The sequence below is a fragment of the Aedes albopictus genome, chromosome 3 (genome assembly GCF_035046485.1).
Source record: "Aedes albopictus strain Foshan chromosome 3, AalbF5, whole genome shotgun sequence".
NCBI classification, from domain to species: Eukaryota; Metazoa; Arthropoda; class Insecta; order Diptera; family Culicidae; genus Aedes; species Aedes albopictus.
Window position 1 is genome coordinate 340,140,390 of NC_085138.1, and position 23,017 is coordinate 340,163,406.

At 39.0% G+C, this 23,017-nt stretch overlaps 1 protein-coding gene across 1 annotated transcript; it reads right to left on the minus strand.

The window, feature by feature from the left end:
* Positions 1 to 3,663, minus strand: LOC109412783 (putative fatty acyl-CoA reductase CG5065). Its single transcript, XM_062859624.1, has 4 exons — positions 3,059 to 3,663; positions 2,605 to 2,996; positions 2,010 to 2,552; positions 1 to 1,948 (listed from the first exon to the last, which is right to left on the minus strand). The coding sequence occupies exons 1-4, from the start codon at positions 3,260 to 3,262 to the stop codon at positions 1,576 to 1,578; spliced, it is 1,512 nt and encodes a 503-aa protein (XP_062715608.1). The 5' UTR covers positions 3,263 to 3,663; the 3' UTR covers positions 1 to 1,575.
* Between the last annotated feature and the right edge of the window lie 19,354 nt (positions 3,664 to 23,017).

The following is a 23,017-nucleotide window of genomic DNA, read 5'->3' on the forward strand; positions in this document are numbered from 1 at the left end:
GACCCAAGTAACATTTTAAGTTCTGTTCGGCTCTACAAGAGATCTTCATGACCAATTTTATAAAACTCGCAATAAAACTGATTTATACATCAAAACCTCTTGATAACCTCTTTAAGAGCATCTTCCGGCTAAGTGGACCACTCTCTGAGAGGTTTTGTAAACCGCATTAAGAGCAATAAAACCGTTTTAAAACCTAGTAGAAAAATTTCCCATTCTCGATTGTTGTTGTTTTTTTTTAACAAAAACTATAACAGCTCAAGATTCAGAGAAGCTTCTTCGATGGCACGTAAAGTTCAGGAGGATACATCATTCGTAAGTAGAAAGCGATTATTTCAAAGTAGTATTTTAGTAGTTATTGTGCTGGTAGGCTTATGCGCATTCGAATTTACCGTGAATATTGGGGTGGCAGAATCATAAAATTAATGCGCTTCAAAAATAGTGAATATTATCATCATGGAATGAAATAAATCAATTTGTTTATTTAGTAAAACTATCCCGAATCACAAGAAAACTCAGCAGAGAGAGTTTATTTATGTGAGCATGTTATGGAAATGGAGGCAAACTATCAATTCATTGCTAATTTGAGCAAAATTAACTATTTTCCATTCACGTTAGATAATTCTTCAATATGGCGACAACCATAATCAGCGAAAATAAAACGAAAGCAAGTTTACTTTTATGATGACCGCAATAAACCTAGAAATGTCGTAGTTCTACTTTTCCACCAACAGATGTCGTTACTAATCGAACGGATCGCCATCTGTTGAGAGTTTTAACAGTTTTTTTGTGGTAATAATGATTGCCAGAAGGTTTACAAATCGGAAAGTTTTGTTTACTCTTAAAATCTGTCTTTATGGATATCTTCAAGTATACTATAAAACATTTTATCAATGGTTTTCATACAAGCAGTCATAAAACTGCGAGTTTTAATTATTGCTGTAATAAAACCCTAATAAAAATAAAACAAAACCAATCAGCAAAAAAATTGTTACTTGGGGAATTATCCCTTGGTCGAATTTAATATCTGTCACTTTTGATGTTATGAACGGAACTCAATCAATTTAATACATAAATTCACGTAATTTCGTAAACATCAGCCAAATTGGTTCACTGCGCAATTATGCCTAACTTGGCTGTTAAACGTCTGGTGGTTTTATTGTTTATTGAAACTGTATGGGACTCCGAAAAAAAGGGTGGGACAGCGGGAACAAGCATGATTCTTCACATTAGAAAAAAAGGCGTGTATGGCCGTAGGTAGAGACAGAGGCAGGCTTAGAGATGTCAGAGATGATCATTACTAAAAAAAAGAAACTCTTCTACTATGCATTACACTAAATAATTCCTAAATAATGGACGCAGTGGTTAAAAGGCTCTACAGATGAGGAAAAAAAAAAATGCATTACACTGAAAAGTCATGAAGTGTGAAGTTCCATTGTAGTTAAATAGGTTACTTTTACCATGTGATATAACAGTTGGTGATCGATCACCAGACCATTTTTGTTTTTTTTTTGTTGTAAAATTAAGCTAAGAAATTTAACTTATAGTTGAATGTGTTGATATCGGTTGGAACACTATTCAATTAGTTCTCAAATGCTCATGTTGTAGCCAGCTTTCCGGCAAATAACTCCGCAGCACGTAGGCAAACCCCACGAACATGGCCAGTTTTAGCAACCTATCAGCCAGTTCGAACCGTTTCAAACGCTTGAAAGCTATCATGATGGAGTCGTCGCTTTCCTTGAACAGGTACCGCCTGCCACCCAGCATACATAGACTACAGTACTCCAGCAGTCCCTGCTTGATGTAGGCAATGTCGAAGTGGATTTTGTCCAGCTCGCCCAGGTCCTTGGATAGACTACGGAAGTTGTGAGTGTCGAATATCCAATCATGGGTGGTGAAGTACATCAGCGAGTTTTGGGCGTGGAAGATCGAACGTTGCAGTTTGAGGAGGCTGAAAACAGGTAAACGAGCGTGAGTTGAGTTTGATACGATCAAGGTGCAGTAATACTTACAATGGCTTCATTTTGCAGAGTTTTAGAACAACATCGACGAAATACGCTGGTATAACTTGGTACAAAAAGAACAGCACACAGAACAAAGTACTGTTGGTAGTGGCCTGTCCTGTAGGAGCCCACATCATCTTCAGCATCGGAATTCGGTGGGAAAAGTAGTCGGATTCTTCATACAGAAATTCATAGCCCATGGCTTTGTCGGGTTCTGCAGCGCTGTTGTAGATGACCAGATCGTCCCTCGGACTGAAGGATTTCTTCCATGCAGCTATGATGATGGCCTTTATACTGACATCCGCCGGGATGCAATTCATATGACAATCCATGCTGACGTATAGAGTTCGAAGGATACCAGCAGCGTGAGCTGACAGGATACCGGCCGGTCCGTTGTAGTTCTCGATCCAACCCGGCATAGGTTCCGTCTCAGTGTTGATCACAATAGAAGGTCGGAAGATCACCAACGGTAGCTCGTGACGGTAATCGTAGCAAATCTGTTCCGCAAGACCTTTTGTAAAAGTATACGTATTGGGAGCGAAGCCTGACAATCTGAAATGTAGTTAGAACTAACACGTTGAAGATCTATTGAAAATCGACTTACTTCTCGGCTAACGTGTTCAGAACATCGGGGTCAACCTTCTCCACCAGTTCGATGGCCTGTCTCCAATCCATTTTAGCAGGATATATCTTTTCCTCTACGTGTGCTATCTCTGGATTGGAATAGGTGGTGGAAATGTGCACCAACGCCTTCAAGTTCTGTAAAGTCTTCGCCCAACGTAAGACTTCATGTGTTCCTCGGGTATTCAACAGTAACGCCTTGTCCAACGGATCATCAAATCGTACACTAGCCGCCGCGTGAAACACAAAATGAACATTGCTCATCCGCCTGATGCTCTCATCTTGTAGACCCAGTCTAAGTTGTGAACAATCTCCATCAATTGGGATTATTTTCTGGAACAAATTTGATCGTTCTTCGCGAAGTTTGTTGAACAACTGTAATTACAACTACTTTTTAGTAAGATTCCATTCACCATTGAAATAACCACAAGCCTTACCGGTGCTTGGACCAAATCAGCAACTCGTTCCTTGGCTAGCTTTCCCTTGCGTGGCCTCAGCAATACAAACACGTTTCCAACTTTGGGGCAAGATCTTAGCAACTTCTCGATCAACACCTTGCCCATGAATCCGGAACCTCCGGTTATGAACACGTCAGCTCCGGCAAATGTCTCCGGAATGCTTTTCCGAGGAATCGAATTCATCTTGAGTGAGTCAAAGCGCAAAATTGTTCCCGCCTTACTTCGTCGATGTTTTGTAATTGAACTGAACGGTTTAGTTATGGTAACTTTCAACGATTCCGTTGAAAGGTGCCGGTTTAAATTGGCCCGAAAACATTGTGACTGATTTGGCGTTTACGTGTGCCCAAATTACGCCTCATGCAATATGCATTAGAACGCTAGCCGCTCAATATGTAGATTTGATTAGAAGTTCTACACTGTTTCGATTGTATTAGAGAAAAATCGTGAAGCAGTGACTCGTCAAAAGCTTTGATTTTGTTTGGAAGTCAACGACCTGATTTGAATCGGTAGGCACTAGTGCGACTTCTTACTTTTTGCTCTCCACATCCATTTAATGTTATACCATGTGTCGCTCCGAGCTAGCTTCTCAGCTTAGCGTTCTATGTGCACTTCAACAGATGTTGTAGGACAGCATTTTTTAAGCCTTCCCTTGCTGAAATGAATAACGTATAACTATAAAACAAACCCAACCATGAAATTGTAATAAAAATATCACATAATTATAGCAAACCATGATATTTATAACTCATTGTGATATAATCATGTTCAACATTCTAGGTGTTCTCAAAATACTATAACTCAATTATAACACAATCTGTTTTCAATGTTATTTGCTTACTCATTGTATTATAGTTTGGTTTGGAGCCTTCGACAAATGTTACAAAATTATTTCAAATTTATATATGTACATAGAAACTAGTAATCCTGAGGCTTAAATTCATATCACATTTTGTTATAATTTTGATATGCTTCTAACAGAATATGTTATTACCTTGATTTAGCCGGTGTACTTTTTGTTGCAATTTTAGTTATTTTAACATCATCCTGCATCTAGTTTATAACATAATAAGCTACAGAAAAATATTATAACATCATAGCACACTATGATATAAACTTGATATAATTTTCTAGTCGGGAAGCCACGCTGAAGATGTAAGGGATCGATATTCGGTGCAGTCCAAGATATTTTCCTGAAATGCTTGACTTTCCTGAAAATTCAATTTACAATTCCAAAAATAGCCAATTAAGTGAGAGTCGATAATGCTCTAATCACTCACAGTGTTCCAATCACCCCCGTTTCAAAGAGGACAAAACAACTGTAGAATTTAAATAAGAGAATTGGGAATAAATCATCGTTTTATTCTCTTTTTAATGTATCATGATTTCCACAAGTATCAACCCGAGATTCGAACCTGTCGGAAACATTCGTTGAATTCACAATAAAACACTACACAAGCTTTTAATTTTTTTTTTTTATTTATTAACTTCACACTTCGCAACAGACACAACATCTTTCCATAACATCATTCTCAAAACTGGTCTTTTTTTCTCAATGTACATACTCACACCAAACCTCTTTTCTTTCTCACTCTTCCCTTCATCGATTAATCCACCGTCACCAGCGTAGAGTGAGATTTCGAACACTCACCCACCGTCAATCGTACGCGCTGGAGCAGGATTTCGTATTCACAGATTTTACTGAATGGGTACACTGGACGAAACTGTTATGTCTCTTCGTAATGCTATCTAAACCTAATTTATTTTTTCATATTATCAAGAGCCCTATTTCTACATCCTTCTCCTCTTCTACTCTTCTATTATATTTTTTTTAGAGAATTATAAATTTTATTGGCATTGTCCTAGGTAAAATTCCTGAAAATTATTCCACAGTTCGTCGATAAGAATACGTGACAACGAACCTCTGAAAGAAAAAAATAAAATGTTATTAAATCTTAATGACGAAATACCTACCAGATTGTTTTCCATTACGATGGAGCTTGTCAGGCTCCAGAAGATTCCATGAAGCAACAAAACCAAGAAATACTCCATACACTTCCCAGTATTTTTTTTTTACATATGCTTACGCTCAATTCCATTATGCTCTTTTAGATGGAGCTTACCAGGCTCCAGAAGATTTCAAATAAGCAACAAAATAAAGAAATACTTCGAACACTTCACAGTAGATTTGATTTTACATATTCTAACTCTCAACCTTAACACAACTGATTTTGATTATGCTCTTTTGGACAGACCGTGCCAGGCTCCAGAAGATTTCTTAAAGCAACAAAATCAAGAAATACTCCATGCACTTCCTATTATATTTTTTTGATTACATATTCTAACTCCCAACCTTAACGCAACTGATTTTGGTTATACTCTTCTGGATGGAGCTTGCAAGGCTTTCCAAAAAATTTCAAATATGCAAAAAAAATCAAGAAATACTTCAAACACTTTCCAGTAGATTTTCTATAACACATTCTAACTCTCAACCTTAACGCAACTGATTTTAATTATGCTCTTTTGGAAAGAGCTTGCCAGGCTCTAGAAGATTCCTTAAAGCAACAAAATCAAGAAATACTTCAAACACTTTCCAGTAGATTTTCCATTACTTATTCTAACTCTCAACCTTAACGCAACTGATTTTGATTATGCTCTTTTGGATGGAGCTTGCCAGGCTCCAGAAGATTCCTTAAAGCAACAAAATCAAGAAATACTTCAAACACTTTCCAGTAGATTTTCTATAACACATTCTAACTCTCAACCCTAACGCAACTGATTTTGATTATGCTCTTTTGGATGGAGCTTGCCAGGCTCCAGAAGATTCCTTAAAGCAACAAAATCGAAAAATACTTCAAACACTTTCCAGTAGATTTTCCATTAGACATTCTAACTCTCAACCTTAACGCAACTGATTTTGATTATGCTCTTTTGGATGGAGCTTGCCAGGCTCCAGAAGATTCCTTAAAGCAACAAAATCAAGAAATACTTCAAACACTTTCCAGTAGATTTTCTATAACACATTCTAACTCTCAACCCTAACGCAACTGATTTTGATTATGCTCTTTTGGATGGAGCTTGCCAGGCTCCAGAAGATTCCTTAAAGCAACAAAATCGAAAAATACTTCAAACACTTTCCAGTAGATTTTCCATTAGACATTCTAACTCTCAACCTTAACGCAACTGATTTTGATTATGCTCTTTTGGATGGAGCTTGCCAGGCTCCAGAAGATTCCTTAAAGCAACAAAATCAAGAAATGCTTCAAACACTTTCCAGTAGATTTTCTATAACACATTCTAACTCTCAACCTTAACGCAACTGATTTTAATTATGCTCTTTTGGAAAGAGCTTGCCAGGCTCTAGAAGATTCCTTAAAGCAACAAAATCAAGAAATACTTCAAACACTTTCCAGTAGATTTTCCATTACTTATTCTAACTCTCAACCTTAACGCAACTGATTTTGATTATGCTCTTTTGGATGGAGCTTGCCAGGCTCCAGAAGATTCCTTAAAGCAACAAAATCAAGAAATACTTCAAACACTTTCCAGTAGATTTTCTATAACACATTCTAACTCTCAACCCTAACGCAACTGATTTTGATTATGCTCTTTTGGATGGAGCTTGCCAGGCTCCAGAAGATTCCTTAAAGCAAACAAAATCAAGAAATACTTCAAACACTTTCCAGTAGATTTTCCATTACACATTCTAACTCTCAACCTTAACGTAACTGATTTTGATTATGCTCTTTTGGATGGAGCTTGCCAGGCTCCAGAAGATTCCTTAAAGCAACAAAATCAAGAAATACTTCAAACACTTTCCAGTAGATTTTCTATAACACATTCTAACTCTCAACCTTAACGCAACTGATTTTGATTATGCTCTTTTGGATGGAGCTTGCCAGGCTCCAGAAGATTCCATAAAGGAACAAAATTAAGAAATACTTTAAACACTTTCCAGTAGATTTTCCATCAGACATTCTAACTCTCAACCTTAACGCAACTGATTTTGATTATGCTCTTTTGGATGGAGCTTGCCAGGCTCCAGAAGATTCCTTAAAGCAACGAAATCGAAAAATACTTCAAACACTTTCCAGTAGATTTTCCATTACACATTCTAACTCTCAACCTTAACGCACCTGATTTTGATTATGCTCTTTTGGATGGAGCTTGCCAGGCTCCAGAAGATTCCTTAAAGCAACAAAATCGAAAAATACTTCAAACACTTTCCAGTAGATTTTCCATTAGACATTCTAACTCTCAACCTTAACGCACCTGATTTTGATTATGCTCTTTTGGATGGAGCTTGCCAGGCTCCAGAAGATTCCTTAAAGCAACAAAATCGAAAAATACTTTAAACACTTTCCAGTAGATTTTCCATTACACATTCTAACTCTCAACCTTAACGCAACTGATTTTGATTATGCTCTTTTGGATGGAGCTTGCCAGGCTCCAGAAGATTCCTTAAAGCAACAAAATCAAGAAATACTTCAAACACTTTCCAGTAGATTTTCCATTACACATTCTAACTCTCAACCTTAACGCAACTGATTTTGATTATGCTCTTTTGGATGGAGCTTGCCAGGCTCCAGAAGACTCCTTAAAGCAACAAAATCGAAAAATACTTCAACCACTTTCCAGTAGATTTTCCATTAGACATTCTAACTCTCAACCTTAACGCAACTGATTTTGATTATGCTCTTTTGGATGGAGCCTTGGATGGATCTTGCCAGGCTCCAGAAGATTCCTTAAAGAAACAAAATCAAGAAATACTTCAAAAACTTTCCAGTAGATTTTCTATATCACATTCTAACTCTCAACCTTAACGTAACTGATTTTGATTATGCTCTTTTGGATGGAGCTTGCCAGGCTCCAGAAGATTCCTTAAAGCAACAAAATCAAGAAATACTTCAAACACTTTCCAGTAGATTTTCCATTAGACATTCTGATTCTCAACCTTAACGCAACTGATTTTGATTATGCTCTTTTGGATGGAGCTTGCCAGGCTCCAGAAGATTCCTTAAAGCAACAAAATCGAAAAATACTTCAAACACTTTCCAGTAGATTTTCCATTACACATTCTAACTCTCAACCTTAACGCAACTGATTTTGATTATGCTCTTTTGGATGGAGCTTGCCAGGCTCCAGAAGATTCCTTAAAGCAACAAAATCAAGAAATACTTCAACCACTTTCCAGTAGATTTTCCATTAGACATTCTAACTCTCAACCTTAACGCAACTGATTTTGATTATGCTCTTTTGGATGGAGCTTGCCAGGCTCCAGAAGATTCCATAAAGCAACAAAATTAAGAAATACTTCAAACACTTTCCAGTAGATTTTCCATTAGACATTCTGATTCTCAACCTTAACGCAACTGATTTTGATTATGCTCTTTTGGATGGAGCTTGCCAGGCTCCAGAAGATTCCTTAAAGCAACAAAATCGAAAAATACTTCAAACACTTTCCAGTAGATTTTCCATTACACATTCTAACTCTCAACTTTAACGCAACTGATTTTGATTATGCTCTTTTGGATGCAGCTTGCCAGGCTCCAGAAGATTCCATAAAGCAACAAAATTAAGAAATACTTCAAACACTTTCCAGTAGATTTTCCATTAGACATTCTAACTCTCAACCTTAACGCAACTGATTTTGATTATGCTCTTTTGGATGGAGCTTGCCAGGCTCCAGAAGATTCCATAAAGCAACAAAATTAAGAAATACTTCAAACACTTTCCAGTAGATTTTCCATTAGACATTCTAACTCTCAACCTTAACGCAACTGATTTTGATTATGCTCTTTTGGATGGAGCCTTGGATGGAGCTTGCCAGGCTCCAGAAGATTCCTTAAAGAAACAAAATCAAGAAATACTTCAAACACTTTCCAGTAGATTTTCTATATCACATTCTAACTCTCAACCTTAACGTAACTGATTTTGATTATGCTCTTTTGGATGGAGCTTGCCAGGCTCCAGAAGATTCCTTAAAGCAACAAAATCAAGAAATACTTCAAACACTTTCCAGTAGATTTTCCATTACACATTCTAACTCTCAACCTTAACGCAACTGATTTTGATTATGCTCTTTTGGATGGAGCTTGCCAGGCTCCAGAAGATTCCATAAAGCAACAAAATTAAGAAATACTTCAAACACTTTCCAGTAGATTTTCCATTAGACATTCTGATTCTCAACCTTAACGCAACTGATTTTGATTATGCTCTTTTGGATGGAGCTTGCCAGGCTCCAGAAGATTCCTTAAAGCAACAAAATCGAAAAATACTTCAAACACTTTCCAGTAGATTTTCCATTAGACATTCTGATTCTCAACCTTAACGCAACTGATTTTGATTATGCTCTTTTGGATGGAGCTTGCCAGGCTCCAGAAGATTCCTTAAAGCAACAAAATCGAAAAATACTTCAAACACTTTCCAGTAGATTTTCCATTACACATTCTAACTCTCAACCTTAACGCAACTGATTTTGATTATGCTCTTTTGGATGGAGCTTGCCAGGCTCCAGAAGATTCCATAAAGCAACAAAATTAAGAAATACTTCAAACACTTTCCAGTAGATTTTGCATTAGACATTCTAACTCTCAACCTTAACGCAACTGATTTTGATTATGCTCTTTTGGATGGAGCTTGCCAGGCTCCAGAAGATTCCTTAAAGCAACAAAATCAAGAAATACTTCAAACACTTTCCAGTAGATTTTCCATTACACATTCTAACTCTCAACCTTAACGCAACTGATTTTGATTATGCTCTTTTGGATGGAGCTTGCCAGGCTCCAGAAGATTCCTTAAAGCAACAAAATCGAAAAATACTTCAAACACTTTCCAGTAGATTTTCCATTACACATTCTAATTCTCAACCTTAACGCAACTGATTTTGATTATGCTCTTTTGGATGGAGCTTGACAGGCTCCAGAAGATTCCTTAAAGCAACAAAATCAAGAAATACTTCTAACACTTTCCAGTAGATTTTCTATAACACATTCTTACTCTCAACCTTAACGCAACTGATTTTGATTATGCTCTTTTGTATGGAGCTAGCCAGGCTCCAGAAGATTCCATAAAGCAACAAAATTAAGAAATACTTCAAACACTTTCCAGTAGATTTTCCATTAGACATTCTAACTCTCAACCTTAACGCAACTGATTTTGATTATGCTCTTTTGAATGGAGCTTGCCAGGCTCCAGAAGATTCCTTAAAGCAACAAAATCAAGAAATACTTCAAACACTTTCCAGTAGATTTTCTATAACACAATCTAACTCTCAACCTTAACGCAACTGATTTTGATTATGCTCTTTTGGATGGAGCTTGCCAGGCTCCAGAAGATTCCTTAAAGCAACAAAATCAAGAAATACTTCTTACACTTCGCAGTAGATTTTCTATAACACATTCTAACTCTCATCCTTAACGCAACTGATTTCAGTTATTATTTTTTTTATGGAACTTGCCAGGCTCCAGAAGCTTTCAAATGAGCATGAGCTTGCAGAAGCTTTCAAATAAGCAACAAAATCAAAAAAAAAATCAAACACTTCACAGTAGATTTGCTTTTACATATTCTAACTCTCAACCTTAACGCAACTGATTTTGATTATGCTCTTTTGGATGGTGCTTGCCAGGCTCCAGAGATTCCATAAAGCAATAAAATCAATAAATTCTCCCTACACTTCTCAGTCAAATTTTTCGAACATGATCCAACTCTCAACCTTGGTACTACTGATTTTGATTATGCTCTGAAGCAACAAAATCAAGAAATAGTTGTAATTAAATCAAGAAATATTTGACACACTTCCCTGTCAATTTCCTTCCACATTTTTTGAAATCTCAACCTTGAATGACAGCTCCAACATTCTTCTTCTCAGGTCTTAAAGCTGGATTTCTTGACCCATTCGGTTCTAGTGCTCAGCTTGGACACACTGATCAACTCCGATCTAGAGTTGGATTTAGACCTCTTATTTGATCCAACCGGATCTTCGTCCAATGAAGCGACGACCAAATTTCTTCTTCTCAGGTCTTGAAGTTGGATTTGTTGACCCATCCGGGTCCAGTGCTCCGCTTGGACACACTGACCAACTCCGATCTAGAGTTGGATTTAGACCTCTTATTTGATCCAACCGGATCTTCGTCCAATGAAGCGACGACCAACTTTCTTCTTCTCAGGTCTTGAAGTTGGATTTGTTGACCCATCCGGGTCCAGTGCTCAGCTTGGACACACTGACCAACTCCGATCTAGAGTTGGATTTAGACCTCTTATTTGATCCACCCGATCTTCGTCCAATGAAGCGACGCCCAACTTTCTTCTTCTCAGGTCTTGAAGTTGGATTTGTTGACCCATCCGGGTCCAGTGCTCAGCTTGTACACACTGACCAACTCCGATCTAGAGTTGGATTTAGACCTCTTATTAGATCCAACCGGATCTTCGTCCAATGAAGCGACGACCAACTTTCTTCTTCTCAGGTCTTGAAGTTGGATTTGTTGACCCATCCGGGTCCAGTGCTCAGCTTGGACACACTGACCAACTCCGATCTAGAGTTGGATTTAGACCTCTTATTTGATCCACCCGATCTTCGTCCAATGAAGCGACGCCCAACTTTCTTCTTCTCAGGTCTTGAAGTTGGATTTGTTGACCCATCCGGGTCCAGTGCTCAGCTTGGACATACTGACCAACTCCGATCTAGAGTTGGATTTAGACCTCTTATTTGATCCAACCGGATCTTCGTCCAATGAAGCGACGACCAACTTTCTTCTTCTCAGGTCTTGAAGTTGGATTTGTTGACCCATCCGGGTCCAGTGCTCAGCTTGGACACACTGACCATCTCCGATCTAGAGTTGGATTTAGACTTCTTATTTGATCCAACCGGATCTTCGTCCAATGAAGCGACGACCAACTTTCTTCTTCTCAGGTCTTGAAGTTGGATTTGTTGACCCATCCGGGTCCAGTGCTCAGCTTGGACACACTGACCATCTCCGATCTAGAGTTGGATTTAGACTTCTTATTTGATCCAACCGGATCTTCGTCCAATGAAGCGACGACCAACTTTCTTCTTCTCAGGTCTTGAAGTTGGATTTGTTGACCCATCCGGGTCCAGTGCTCAGCTTGGACACACTGACCAACTCCGATCTAGAGTTGGATTTAGACCTCTTATTTGATCCACCCGATCTTCGTCCAATGAAGCGAAGCCCAACTTTCTTCTTCTCAGGTCTTGAAGTTGGATTTGTTGACCCATCCGGGTCCAGTGCTCAGCTTGTACACACTGACCAACTCCGATCTAGAGTTGGATTTAGACCTCTTATTAGATCCAACCGGATCTTCGTCCAATGAAGCGACGACCAACTTTCTTCTTCTCAGGTCTTGAAGTTGGATTTGTTGACCCATCCGGGTCCAGTGCTCAGCTTGGACACACTGACCAACTCCGATCTAGAGTTGGATTTAGACCTCTTATTTGATCCACCCGATCTTCGTCCAATGAAGCGACGCCCAACTTTCTTCTTCTCAGGTCTTGAAGTTGGATTTGTTGACCCATCCGGGTCCAGTGCTCAGCTTGGACATACTGACCAACTCCGATCTAGAGTTGGATTTAGACCTCTTATTTGATCCAACCGGATCTTCGTCCAATGAAGCGACGACCAACTTTCTTCTTCTCAGGTCTTGAAGTTGGATTTGTTGACCCATCCGGGTCCAGTGCTCAGCTTGGACACACTGACCATCTCCGATCTAGAGTTGGATTTAGACTTCTTATTTGATCCAACCGGATCTTCGTCCAATGAAGCGACGACCAACTTTCTTCTTCTCAGGTCTTGAAGTTGGATTTGTTGACCCATCCGGGTCCAGTGCTCAGCTTGGACACACTGACCATCTCCGATCTAGAGTTGGATTTAGACTTCTTATTTGATCCAACCGGATCTTCGTCCAATGAAGCGACGACCAACTTTCTTCTTCTCAGGTCTTGAAGTTGGATTTGTTGACTCATCCGGGTCCAGTGCTCAGCTTGGACACACTGACCATCTCCGATCTAGAGTTGGATTTAGACCTCTTATTTGATCCAACCGGATCTTCGTCCAATGAAGTGACGACCAACTTTCTTCTTCTCAGGTCTTGAAGTTGGATTTGTTGACCCATCCGGGTCCAGTGCTCAGCTTGGACACACTGACCAACTCCGATCTAGAGTTGGATTTAGACCTCTTATTTGATCCAACCGGATCTTCGTCCAATGAAGCGACGACCAACTTTCTTCTTCTCAGGTCTTGAAGTTGGATTTGTTGACCCATCCGGGTCCAGTGCTCAGCTTGGACACACTGACCAACTCCGATCTAGAGTTGGATTTAGACCTCTTATTTGATCCAACCGGATCTTTGTCCAATGAAGCGACGACCAACTTTCTTCTTCTCAGGTCTTGAAGTTGGATTTGTTGACCCATCCGGGTCCAGTGTTCAGCTTGGACACACTGACCAACTCCGATCTAGAGTTGGATTTAGACCTCTTATTTGATCCAACCGGATCTTCGTCCAATGAAGCGACGACCAACTTTCTTCTTCTCAGGTCTTGAAGTTGGATTTGTTGACCCATCCGGGTCCAGTGCTCAGCTTGGACACACTGACCAACTCCGATCTAGAGTTGGATTTAGACCTCTTATTTGATCCAACCGGATCTTCGTCCAATGAAGCGACGACCAACTTTCTTCTTCTCAGGTCTTGAAGTTGGATTTGTTGACCCATCCGGGTCCAGTGCTCAGCTTGGACACACTGACCAACTCCGATCTAGAGTTGGATTTAGACCTCTTATTTGATCCAACCGGATCTTCGTCCAATGAAGCGACGACCAACTTTCTTCTTCTCAGGTCTTGAAGTTGGATTTGTTGACCCATCCGGGTCCAGTGTTCAGCTTGGACACACTGACCAACTCCGATCTAGAGTTGGATTTAGACCTCTTATTTGATCCAACCGGATCTTCGTCCAATGAAGCGACGACCAACTTTCTTCTTCTCAGGTCTTGAAGTTGGATTTGTTGACCCATCCGGGTCCAGTGCTCAGCTTGGACACACTGACCAACTCCGATCTAGAGTTGGATTTAGACCTCTTATTTGATCCAACCGGATCTTCGTCCAATGAAGCGACGACCAACTTTCTTCTTCTCAGGTCTTGAAGTTGGATTTGTTGACCCATCCGGGTCCAGTGTTCAGCTTGGACACACTGACCAACTCCGATCTAGAGTTGGATTTAGACCTCTTATTTGATCCAACCGGATCTTCGTCCAATGAAGCGACGACCAACTTTCTTCTTCTCAGGTCTTGAAGTTGGATTTGTTGACCCATCCGGGTCCAGTGCTCAGCTTGGACACACTGACCAACTCCGATCTAGAGTTGGATTTAGACCTCTTATTTGATCCAACCGGATCTTCGTCCAATGAAGCGACGACCAACTTTCTTCTTCTCAGGTCTTGAAGTTGGATTTGTTAACCCATCCGGGTCCAGTGCTCAGCTTGGACACACTGACCAACTCCGATCTAGAGTTGGATTTAGACCTCTTATTTGATCCAACCGGATCTTCGTCCAATGAAGCGACGACCAACTTTCTTCTTCTCAGGTCTTGAAGTTGGATTTGTTGACCCATCCGGGTCCAGTGCTCAGCTTGGACACACTGACCAACTCCGATCTAGAGTTGGATTTAGACCTCTTATTTGATCCAACCGGATCTTCGTCCAATGAAGCGACGACCAACTTTCTTCTTCTCAGGTCTTGAAGTTGGATTTATTGACCCATCCGGGTCCAGTGCTCAGCTTGGACACACTGACCAACTCCGATCTAGAGTTGGATTTAAACCTTTCATTCGTAAAGCGACGAATTCACTTTCATTCGTTATCGTGGCCGAACCTCTATTTATAAAAACATTAAACCATTAAACAAAATAATAGCAATCAACCCATTCGCAAAATTTGCGAATTAAAATTAGATTTTCCATGCCTTGGAACAGTTATGAAAAAAAACATTTTACCAAGTTATCAGCTCATTGTATAAATGTTTATTTTTTTCTTTCAACATAATTCCATGTAATCCATTGATAATCTCATTAAACTGCATTACCTTTGATGAAAATTTATGTACCAATAATTTAATATTATCATAAAATTGTAAATTGTCACAGAAAAAACGTTAAAATATTATTAGGTAAAATGGTCAGATTTTGACCATTTTTTTCTGTTTCATGTTTAGCTGTCTGTCAGTTCCGCTGTCTGTCAGTTCCGCTGTCAAAATTGCCTGAAATCATGAGATGATTTGACTAGTGCCCTGGAATCCAGAAATCAATTCAAATGAAGATTACGCTCATAGTCGCTGCTACGCAAAAGTAATGCTCAATGTACTGTTCCGTTAGTTAAAGGAACCGTAAACAAAACTGACGACCCCCCTCTCATAATGATACATGCCATTGAAAAGAATAATATAAGTCTACTACACCTGTCAAACACTTGCCATAGCTGACCGACATAAATAAATAATATCAATCAATAATCGTCGTGACTCACTTTGTGCTGCGTAACAATCGATCTGTTTGTTTGACGAAACCTGAAGCAAACGCCTCTCATGCACATTCAGCTACGATGACCTCATACACCAACCCACAACCAAAAATAAAACGGCAATTGCAGGCCATGTTTACTGAAATTACTGCTCACATCTCGCATCCGGCGAGATCTGCTGAACATTCCGATCAATTCCACTCTCTCTTTCACCCGCCTTGTCGGTGCTTTCGAATCTGTCCGCAGCTCTCCCAAAGTGAATTCGAAAAGACACACACGTCAACGCAAAACCCCGCAGCAAGAAAAACTGCCCGCCGGCTGAATCAATTTCGTCAAGCCGAACCTGATGCAAATCTTACTGGTACCGGAAGGTACCGGAGAAAAAAATACAAAAAACTGTCGTGGTCACACAATCGCCATCAATTTTTCATCCGCATTCCGATCTGAACCTCAACTCATATATACAATTTGATAATTAGCTTCCAAATACCTACCAACATACGCCATTGTCGGAAACATTCGTTGAATTCACAATAAAACACTACACAAGCTTTTAATTTTTTTTTTTATTTATTAACTTCACACTTCGCAACAGACACAACATCTTTCCATAACATCATTCTCAAAACTGGTCTTTTTTTCTCAATGTACATACTCACACCAAACCTCTTTTCTTTCTCACTCTTCCCTTCATCGATTAATCCACCGTCACCAGCGTAGAGTGAGATTTCGAACACTCACCCACCGTCAATCGTACGCGCTGGAGCAGGATTTCGTATTCACAGATTTTACTGAATGGGTACACTGGACGAAACTGTTATGTCTCTTCGTAATGCTATCTAAACCTAATTTATTTTTTCATATTATCAAGAGCCCTATTTCTACAGAACCCATCCTAAGAACATGACTTTGTAGTCATGAACATTTCCTCAAGGCGAAGAAACTCCTATTGAACAATACAAGATCGCTTTTAAAATGATTCATTTCAAATATTTTATTCATTTTTACACATGTGCACAAAGTAAGTGGCAGCCAAGCTCAAATGTGGGACCAATTCCCCTATGCGTAAGTTTCGTCATCTACCAAGTGCGTGCAGGGTTGCAAATTAGCTCGCAATTAAAACCGAGTTTTGCCTTGGCTAACCTCGAGGCACTTCAAGTTCAAGGGCAATGCCGAATTAGGTGTCGTCGTCATAGGTATGTCTTTCCCCAGTATGTTTGTTTGAATAAGGTACGCATTTTCTGGCCATTAATTGTTCTCATGTAATGGACACATTCTTTGTTTGGCATATAGCGGATTTTCTAATACTGAAAACATTATAAATGTCCGTTGCACTGAAACTAGTTTCGTATACAGAGTTTAAAATTTGCATTGTCCAGGAATACAATCAACGTGACTTTATATAATCCTTCACTGATTGATCTCTGAATGATTTTGATGAATTAGTTTTCTCACTATGTCTCATCTGCTCAATAAGTGCATTAAGCAGAATTATCAAGGATGCTTTCCATCACCTAGTAATCGTTTGACTCATTTATGTATAACTCAGTTTAGAAGCTTAATAATAAAATGTGTTGTTCGGCAAACTTTTACAATTTTCACCAAGGACGGTATATTCTTACTCTAATATTTATGGCATAAAAGTGTTTGTACCACCTACTCATACAAAACGATCTGATTTTTCGATATTTATATAATATATTCAGCACAAGTGAAAAAATAAGAATGACAATCTTTACTTTGGATCTTTGATTTTTTACACTCTGCCGTGTACATATGCTTAACGTTTATATGCCTAAACCTTATTTTGTACCCAATTTTAAAACTTTGAAATTTTGGTCTACATGTTTAGGAAAAGCTCAGTTTAAACAGTGTAAACAATGCGATAATTAAATTTTGATCTCTGTTCTATTTACTTCAACTAAGGTACTTTGCAGACTTCGAACCGATTTTGCAATAAAAATTGATTTTTCATGACATTCAGGATAACTAAAAAGTGTTCTCCAAATTTATGTTTTTCAACGGTGTGTGTGAAACGGACCGGTAGTGTTGGTAAGATGGACACGTTTGAAAAATTAGCTATTTAATAAGCTATTAAATAGGTTAAATAATGTTTATGGCCGTTTATTTTCGATGAATCAATCATAGTAGAATCTAAATTTGGCTTTGAATTTCTTAGCGAAACGTGTTTCTACAAATTGAAATCAATTTCATAAATTGGGTACAAAACACAAAAAGCTGCAAATACTGATAAAAGCCTAACCTTGAGCCTAACAGTATGCAATACCATGGTAATTTTACGAAGTTCAAACTGTTGTTAGAATGTTATTAAAAGAATCTATAAATATTTATAAAAAAATTTCAAACAAACACTGAATATGATGTGCTTTATACGGCTTCTATTATCATTTTTGTACTCTATAGATTTCAATCTTTGAATAATGTGTGGGTTTTAATGTGTTTCTGATGGCACTATCAAAGTAACCCCAATACTGTCTATCTTACCTCAAGGCCTTCTTACCCCAACACAATCCAAAATATTCATTCCACCGCCGTTCTCCATAATCCATGAAATTTACCTGATTCTCGTTGTATATGGGACGGAACAGTTTAAAACATCTGGAAACACAGAATAAACTGTGAAAATTTTGCATTTTAATGTTAAAAAACCCTTATTAATCCACCTAACGATGATGGCGCCTTTCTCGTGCTTCCTAAACCCCATTTTCACTAAACTCAAGTGAAATGTTGATGAATACCGCGCTTTCATACGTTTAACAGAAAAACATTTCATGGCACCAGAAATCATATCGTCTATTTGGCTTTTGATGTTTGGGCCATAAACTCTTAAAAAACGGATTTAAGTCCGCCTTTAGGAAATTCTCCCCCATTCCAGATATAGCCATATTGAATGATTTAGAGTCTAAAACTCTCTTAAGTTGCCGCCATTTTGGTTATTCTGGTTGTCATTTCTGAACTCCGGAAATCCTTGCCAAATATACCCATATGACATGGTTTTAGGGCCTAAAACATCATTTAACAGCCGCCATTTTGAATTTTAGATGGCCATCATATATACGCTGGTCGCCATTTTTAGCCTCCGGATATCTACCCCATATCAAATAAACCCAAAGGTTTTGGAGCTTTACACTCCATTAAACAGCCGTCACTTGAATTTTATACCGCCATTTTGAATATTCTGGTGGCCATTTTAAGCCTTCGGATATTTTCATTATACCCAAATTGGATGGATTTAAAGCCTAAAACAACAATTAACAGCCGCCATCTTTGATGTGCTGGTCACCATTTTGGACTCTGGACATCTTCCCCATACCAAATATACATGGTTTTAGGGCCTAAAACATCATTCAACAGCCGCCATCTTGAATTTGTAGCCGCCATTTTGGATTTTAGATCACAGTCTTGGATATACTGGTCGCCATTTTTGGACTCCGGACATCTCCCCCAGATCAAATATACCCATATTGTAAGGTTTTGGAGCCTTAAACTCCATTAAACAGCCTCCACTTGAATTTGGAATCACCATCTTGAATTTTATACCGTCATTTTGAATATTCTGGTGGCTATTTTTAGCCTCCGGATATTTTCCTTATGCCCATATCGCCATACCCTTATGGCCATTTTTGGAGTCCAGACATCTTTCCCATTCCAAATATACCCATATTGCATGGTTTTGGACCCTAAACTTTATTAAAATCTTCCCCATATCAAAAATGCCCAAATTGAATACTTTATTTTATTACACAGCCGCCATCTTGAATTTTGAGCCGCCATATTGGACTGTAGACCGCCATCTTGCATATTCAGGTCGTTATTTCTGGACTCCGGACATCTTCATCATTCCAAATATACCCATATTGTATTGTTTTATGGCCTAAAACCCTATTCAACAGCCGCCATCTTGGATTTGGAGCAGCCATCTTGGGTTTTAGATCTTGGATAATCTGGTCGCTATTTTTGGATTCCGGACATCTTCCCCATACCAAAAATACCCATATTGCATTGGTTTAGAGACTAAAACTTCATTAAACAGACGGCATTTTTGGAACCCAGACAACTTCCCCTTACCAAATATACCCTACATTGCATGGTTGGAGCATAAAACATCATTGAACAGCCACCATCTTCAATTTGGAGCCGCTATCTTGAATATTAGGCTGCCATTTTGAATTTTGGGCTGGCATCGTGGAATTTCTGGTCTCCAGTGTAAATTCTGCACAAAATCGGTTAACCATGCTAAAGGTTACAAAAATCGCCGCAGTTTGATATTTCGCATGATGGGGTTTAGTTCAGTTTTATATAGGGTGTACCTAAAACCCTGTATACGGTCTGTTCTACCGGTACTGGTCCGTATCACTGAAATGGCCATAACTGCGGAACGCCTTGACCGAACCGGGCCATTTTTAATAGCAAACAATGCGGTAAAATTCCGGTTCGATTCGAGCTATAATCCGAAATCGGTTAATGGGAAGATCCTTTAAAGTGAGTGACCTTTTTGTACACAGACATACATACACACACACATACACATACACACACAGACATCACCTCAATTCGTCAAACTGAGTTGATTGGTATATGTGACCTGACCCTCCGAGCCTTCTATCGAAAATTCGTTTTTTGAATGAATATATAGCCTTTCAGTACACTTTGATGTACGAGAAAGGCAAAGAGCCTATTTACTGCCCCCTTTAAGTTAGATCCCATCACAAATGCGTGAAGTCTCGTGAATGATTGTTTATTTTTTGCACTTTCGACATATGCATTCTATCATGAAGTGGTTCAATAATCATCAGCTAATAAGAATACAGAGTTAATAGTAAAAGAACGCCAAATTTCAGCTCTTAAGTGGTAGAACCGGTCCGTCTTACCAACACCCTATTGAGTGAAAGAGAGGGTAATTATTGTTGAAGTATGACTGTCAGGTTGACTGTATTGTTTACCGGCTACGTAGTCTTGAGATTAAAAAATAAGTTGTTTTATTCACCCGACGTTTTGACACGGAGATAATGTCTTCCTTAGTAGGAAACTGTAATTGGAAGCTGCTTTTTTTTAAACAATTGTGTCTTAAATTTGTCTAGTTACCTAAATAAATACTTTCGTTTTTTATTCCCAAGACTACGTAGCCGTTAACTAATAGAGAGAGGATAACTTCCCAAGAAGAATAAGACAATGACTGTCAGATGGCATCATGGCTTATAAAAGATATCTAAGTATATCTAAAAGCCTATTTCTCTCTGTTTCTTTATTTTTCTCTTTCTCTCCCACTCTCATTATCTGCACTCACGTGCTAATACTTTTTCTTCCTCTGTCGAAATCACTCAGAAATTCGTGATAAGCTTAGTAACGCTATTGGAGCAGTGTTACGCTTCACATATGTAAAATTTCAAAAATTTACATACAAAAGATTTTTTAAAGTAATCCCTGAAGGAATCCCGGGAGGATTCGCTACAGGAATTCTGGGAGGAAAATCTGGAAGGATCCTGAGAGGCATCCCGGTTGAAAGCTAGGCAGGAATCTCTGAAAGAATTAAGATATCCCGCGAGGAATCTCCAGAGGAATCCTTGAAAAAATCTCAGGGAGAATCATTTGTAGGAATCCCGAGAGAAATCCTGGGAATCTCTAGAGGAATGCCTGAAAAATTCCTGGATAGAATTCCAGAAGACATCCAGAAAATTTCATCGCATTGCATCTTTCATCACCCTATATCCTACCCTACCCTCTACCTTACCGTCTTCCCTGCCTGCCATCCTAGCCCTCTGTCCTACGTTCTATCCTTGCCCTCAACTCTACTATTTACCCTTTCCTCTACCCTAAGCTCTATCAATTATTTTTTTTCGTTGAACCTCGTCAATTTTTCTTGCTTTTTACCGATACTGGCACCGCCGAGCGCTCAGCAAGCTTGTTTTCAAACGAGATCTCAGCAATCGTGATGCTTGTTTGCTGAGACTCAGGAATTGTTTTGCCGAAACTCAGCTAACAACAGCTAACAGCGTCATCTTTTGCCGAGGTTCCGTATAAATATTTGCTTAGCTACGGCGGTGCCGGCGTTTGCCGAGCTCACCTTAGTGTGTATACTAGGGTGGCACACACTTATATGAAAAACAAAAATTTTGAAAAATGCCAAGTCTTAACTCCTAAATCTGCCCTACACTCTATTCTATCCCTCTACCCTACCTTCACCTTGACCCTATACCCTACCGTCTACTGTACCCTCTATCCTACCATCTACCCTAAATCTTTATTCTACCCTCTACTCTGACCCTCCACCCCTAACACTCTACACTACTCTCTGTCCTATACTTTTCCCTAATCGTCTACTGTTTGAAAAGGCCGGCCCGTTCCTGGCGGGTCAGCGAGAGGACGCTCCTTGGAGCTTAGTTAAGCGTAAGAAGACGAAGAAACCGCATGCTGTCCATGAGCTTAGGGCTTCCTGGCCTAAAAAGCGTAGGAGGGCAGGTGCCATACGTGAGAAGGGCGCCGCTTTTGTCATCAAGACTGAACAGTATAAAAGTACTCAGAAGTCTTGAAGGCGAAGAGGAGCGACGCCAAGCTCGTGGATCTGGGAGCTGACGTGCGCAGTATTAGACGTACTCGTACATGTGAAACGATCCTCGAGCTCAATCGTGACAAGGAACGCAAGGGCGCACACAGGCGTAAATGGGCCAAATTTCTGGCCATAAGTCGAAAATTTTTTTTCAGGGTTTTCAAGAGTCTAATATTTTTTTAAGATAAATGAAGTAATGCTTGATCATGTGGCAATCAATAAAATACTTTGGGATGCATATTTTTTTAAGAATAAATGCCAAAATTTGACGATTTACTCTACTGTTTTTTTCTTTTGCATCATAACTCATCGGAAGATCTTCAATTATCGAAATATTGACAATTTGAAAAAATAACTGAGTATGTAACACAGTTCTCCTGATAAGGGTGTATCATTTAAACAAAAAACTTCACATGGTTTCATTTATTTTGCTCTCTTACAGAAGAGTTTTGAAAATCATGTTTTTTGTCAATTTTGAACCATTTTCAGCATTCAAAAAGTTTTCAGATTCTGCAGCATTCCGCGATCTGGATAAAATTACAATAAAATATGAGGCATATCCTTTGTGAATCGCAAGAGAACGGGTACCAGAAAGTACCAGACGAAAAAATAAATCATTTTGAAATTTACACCTTTTTGACTAGTTCTTAGTTACAATTTAGGTTTAATTTCGAAAAAGCAACTTCGTTTCGACTGCTTTTTCAATGAACGGCCACTTATTCTCGGTAGATAGATCATAGCAGAATACAAATCTGGTCAAAATGTGTCAAATGGAATTAATTTAGTAAATTTGGGCAGAAATCTCCATACACCGATAAACGCCTAAATGTATGCAATCCAGTGTAATATAA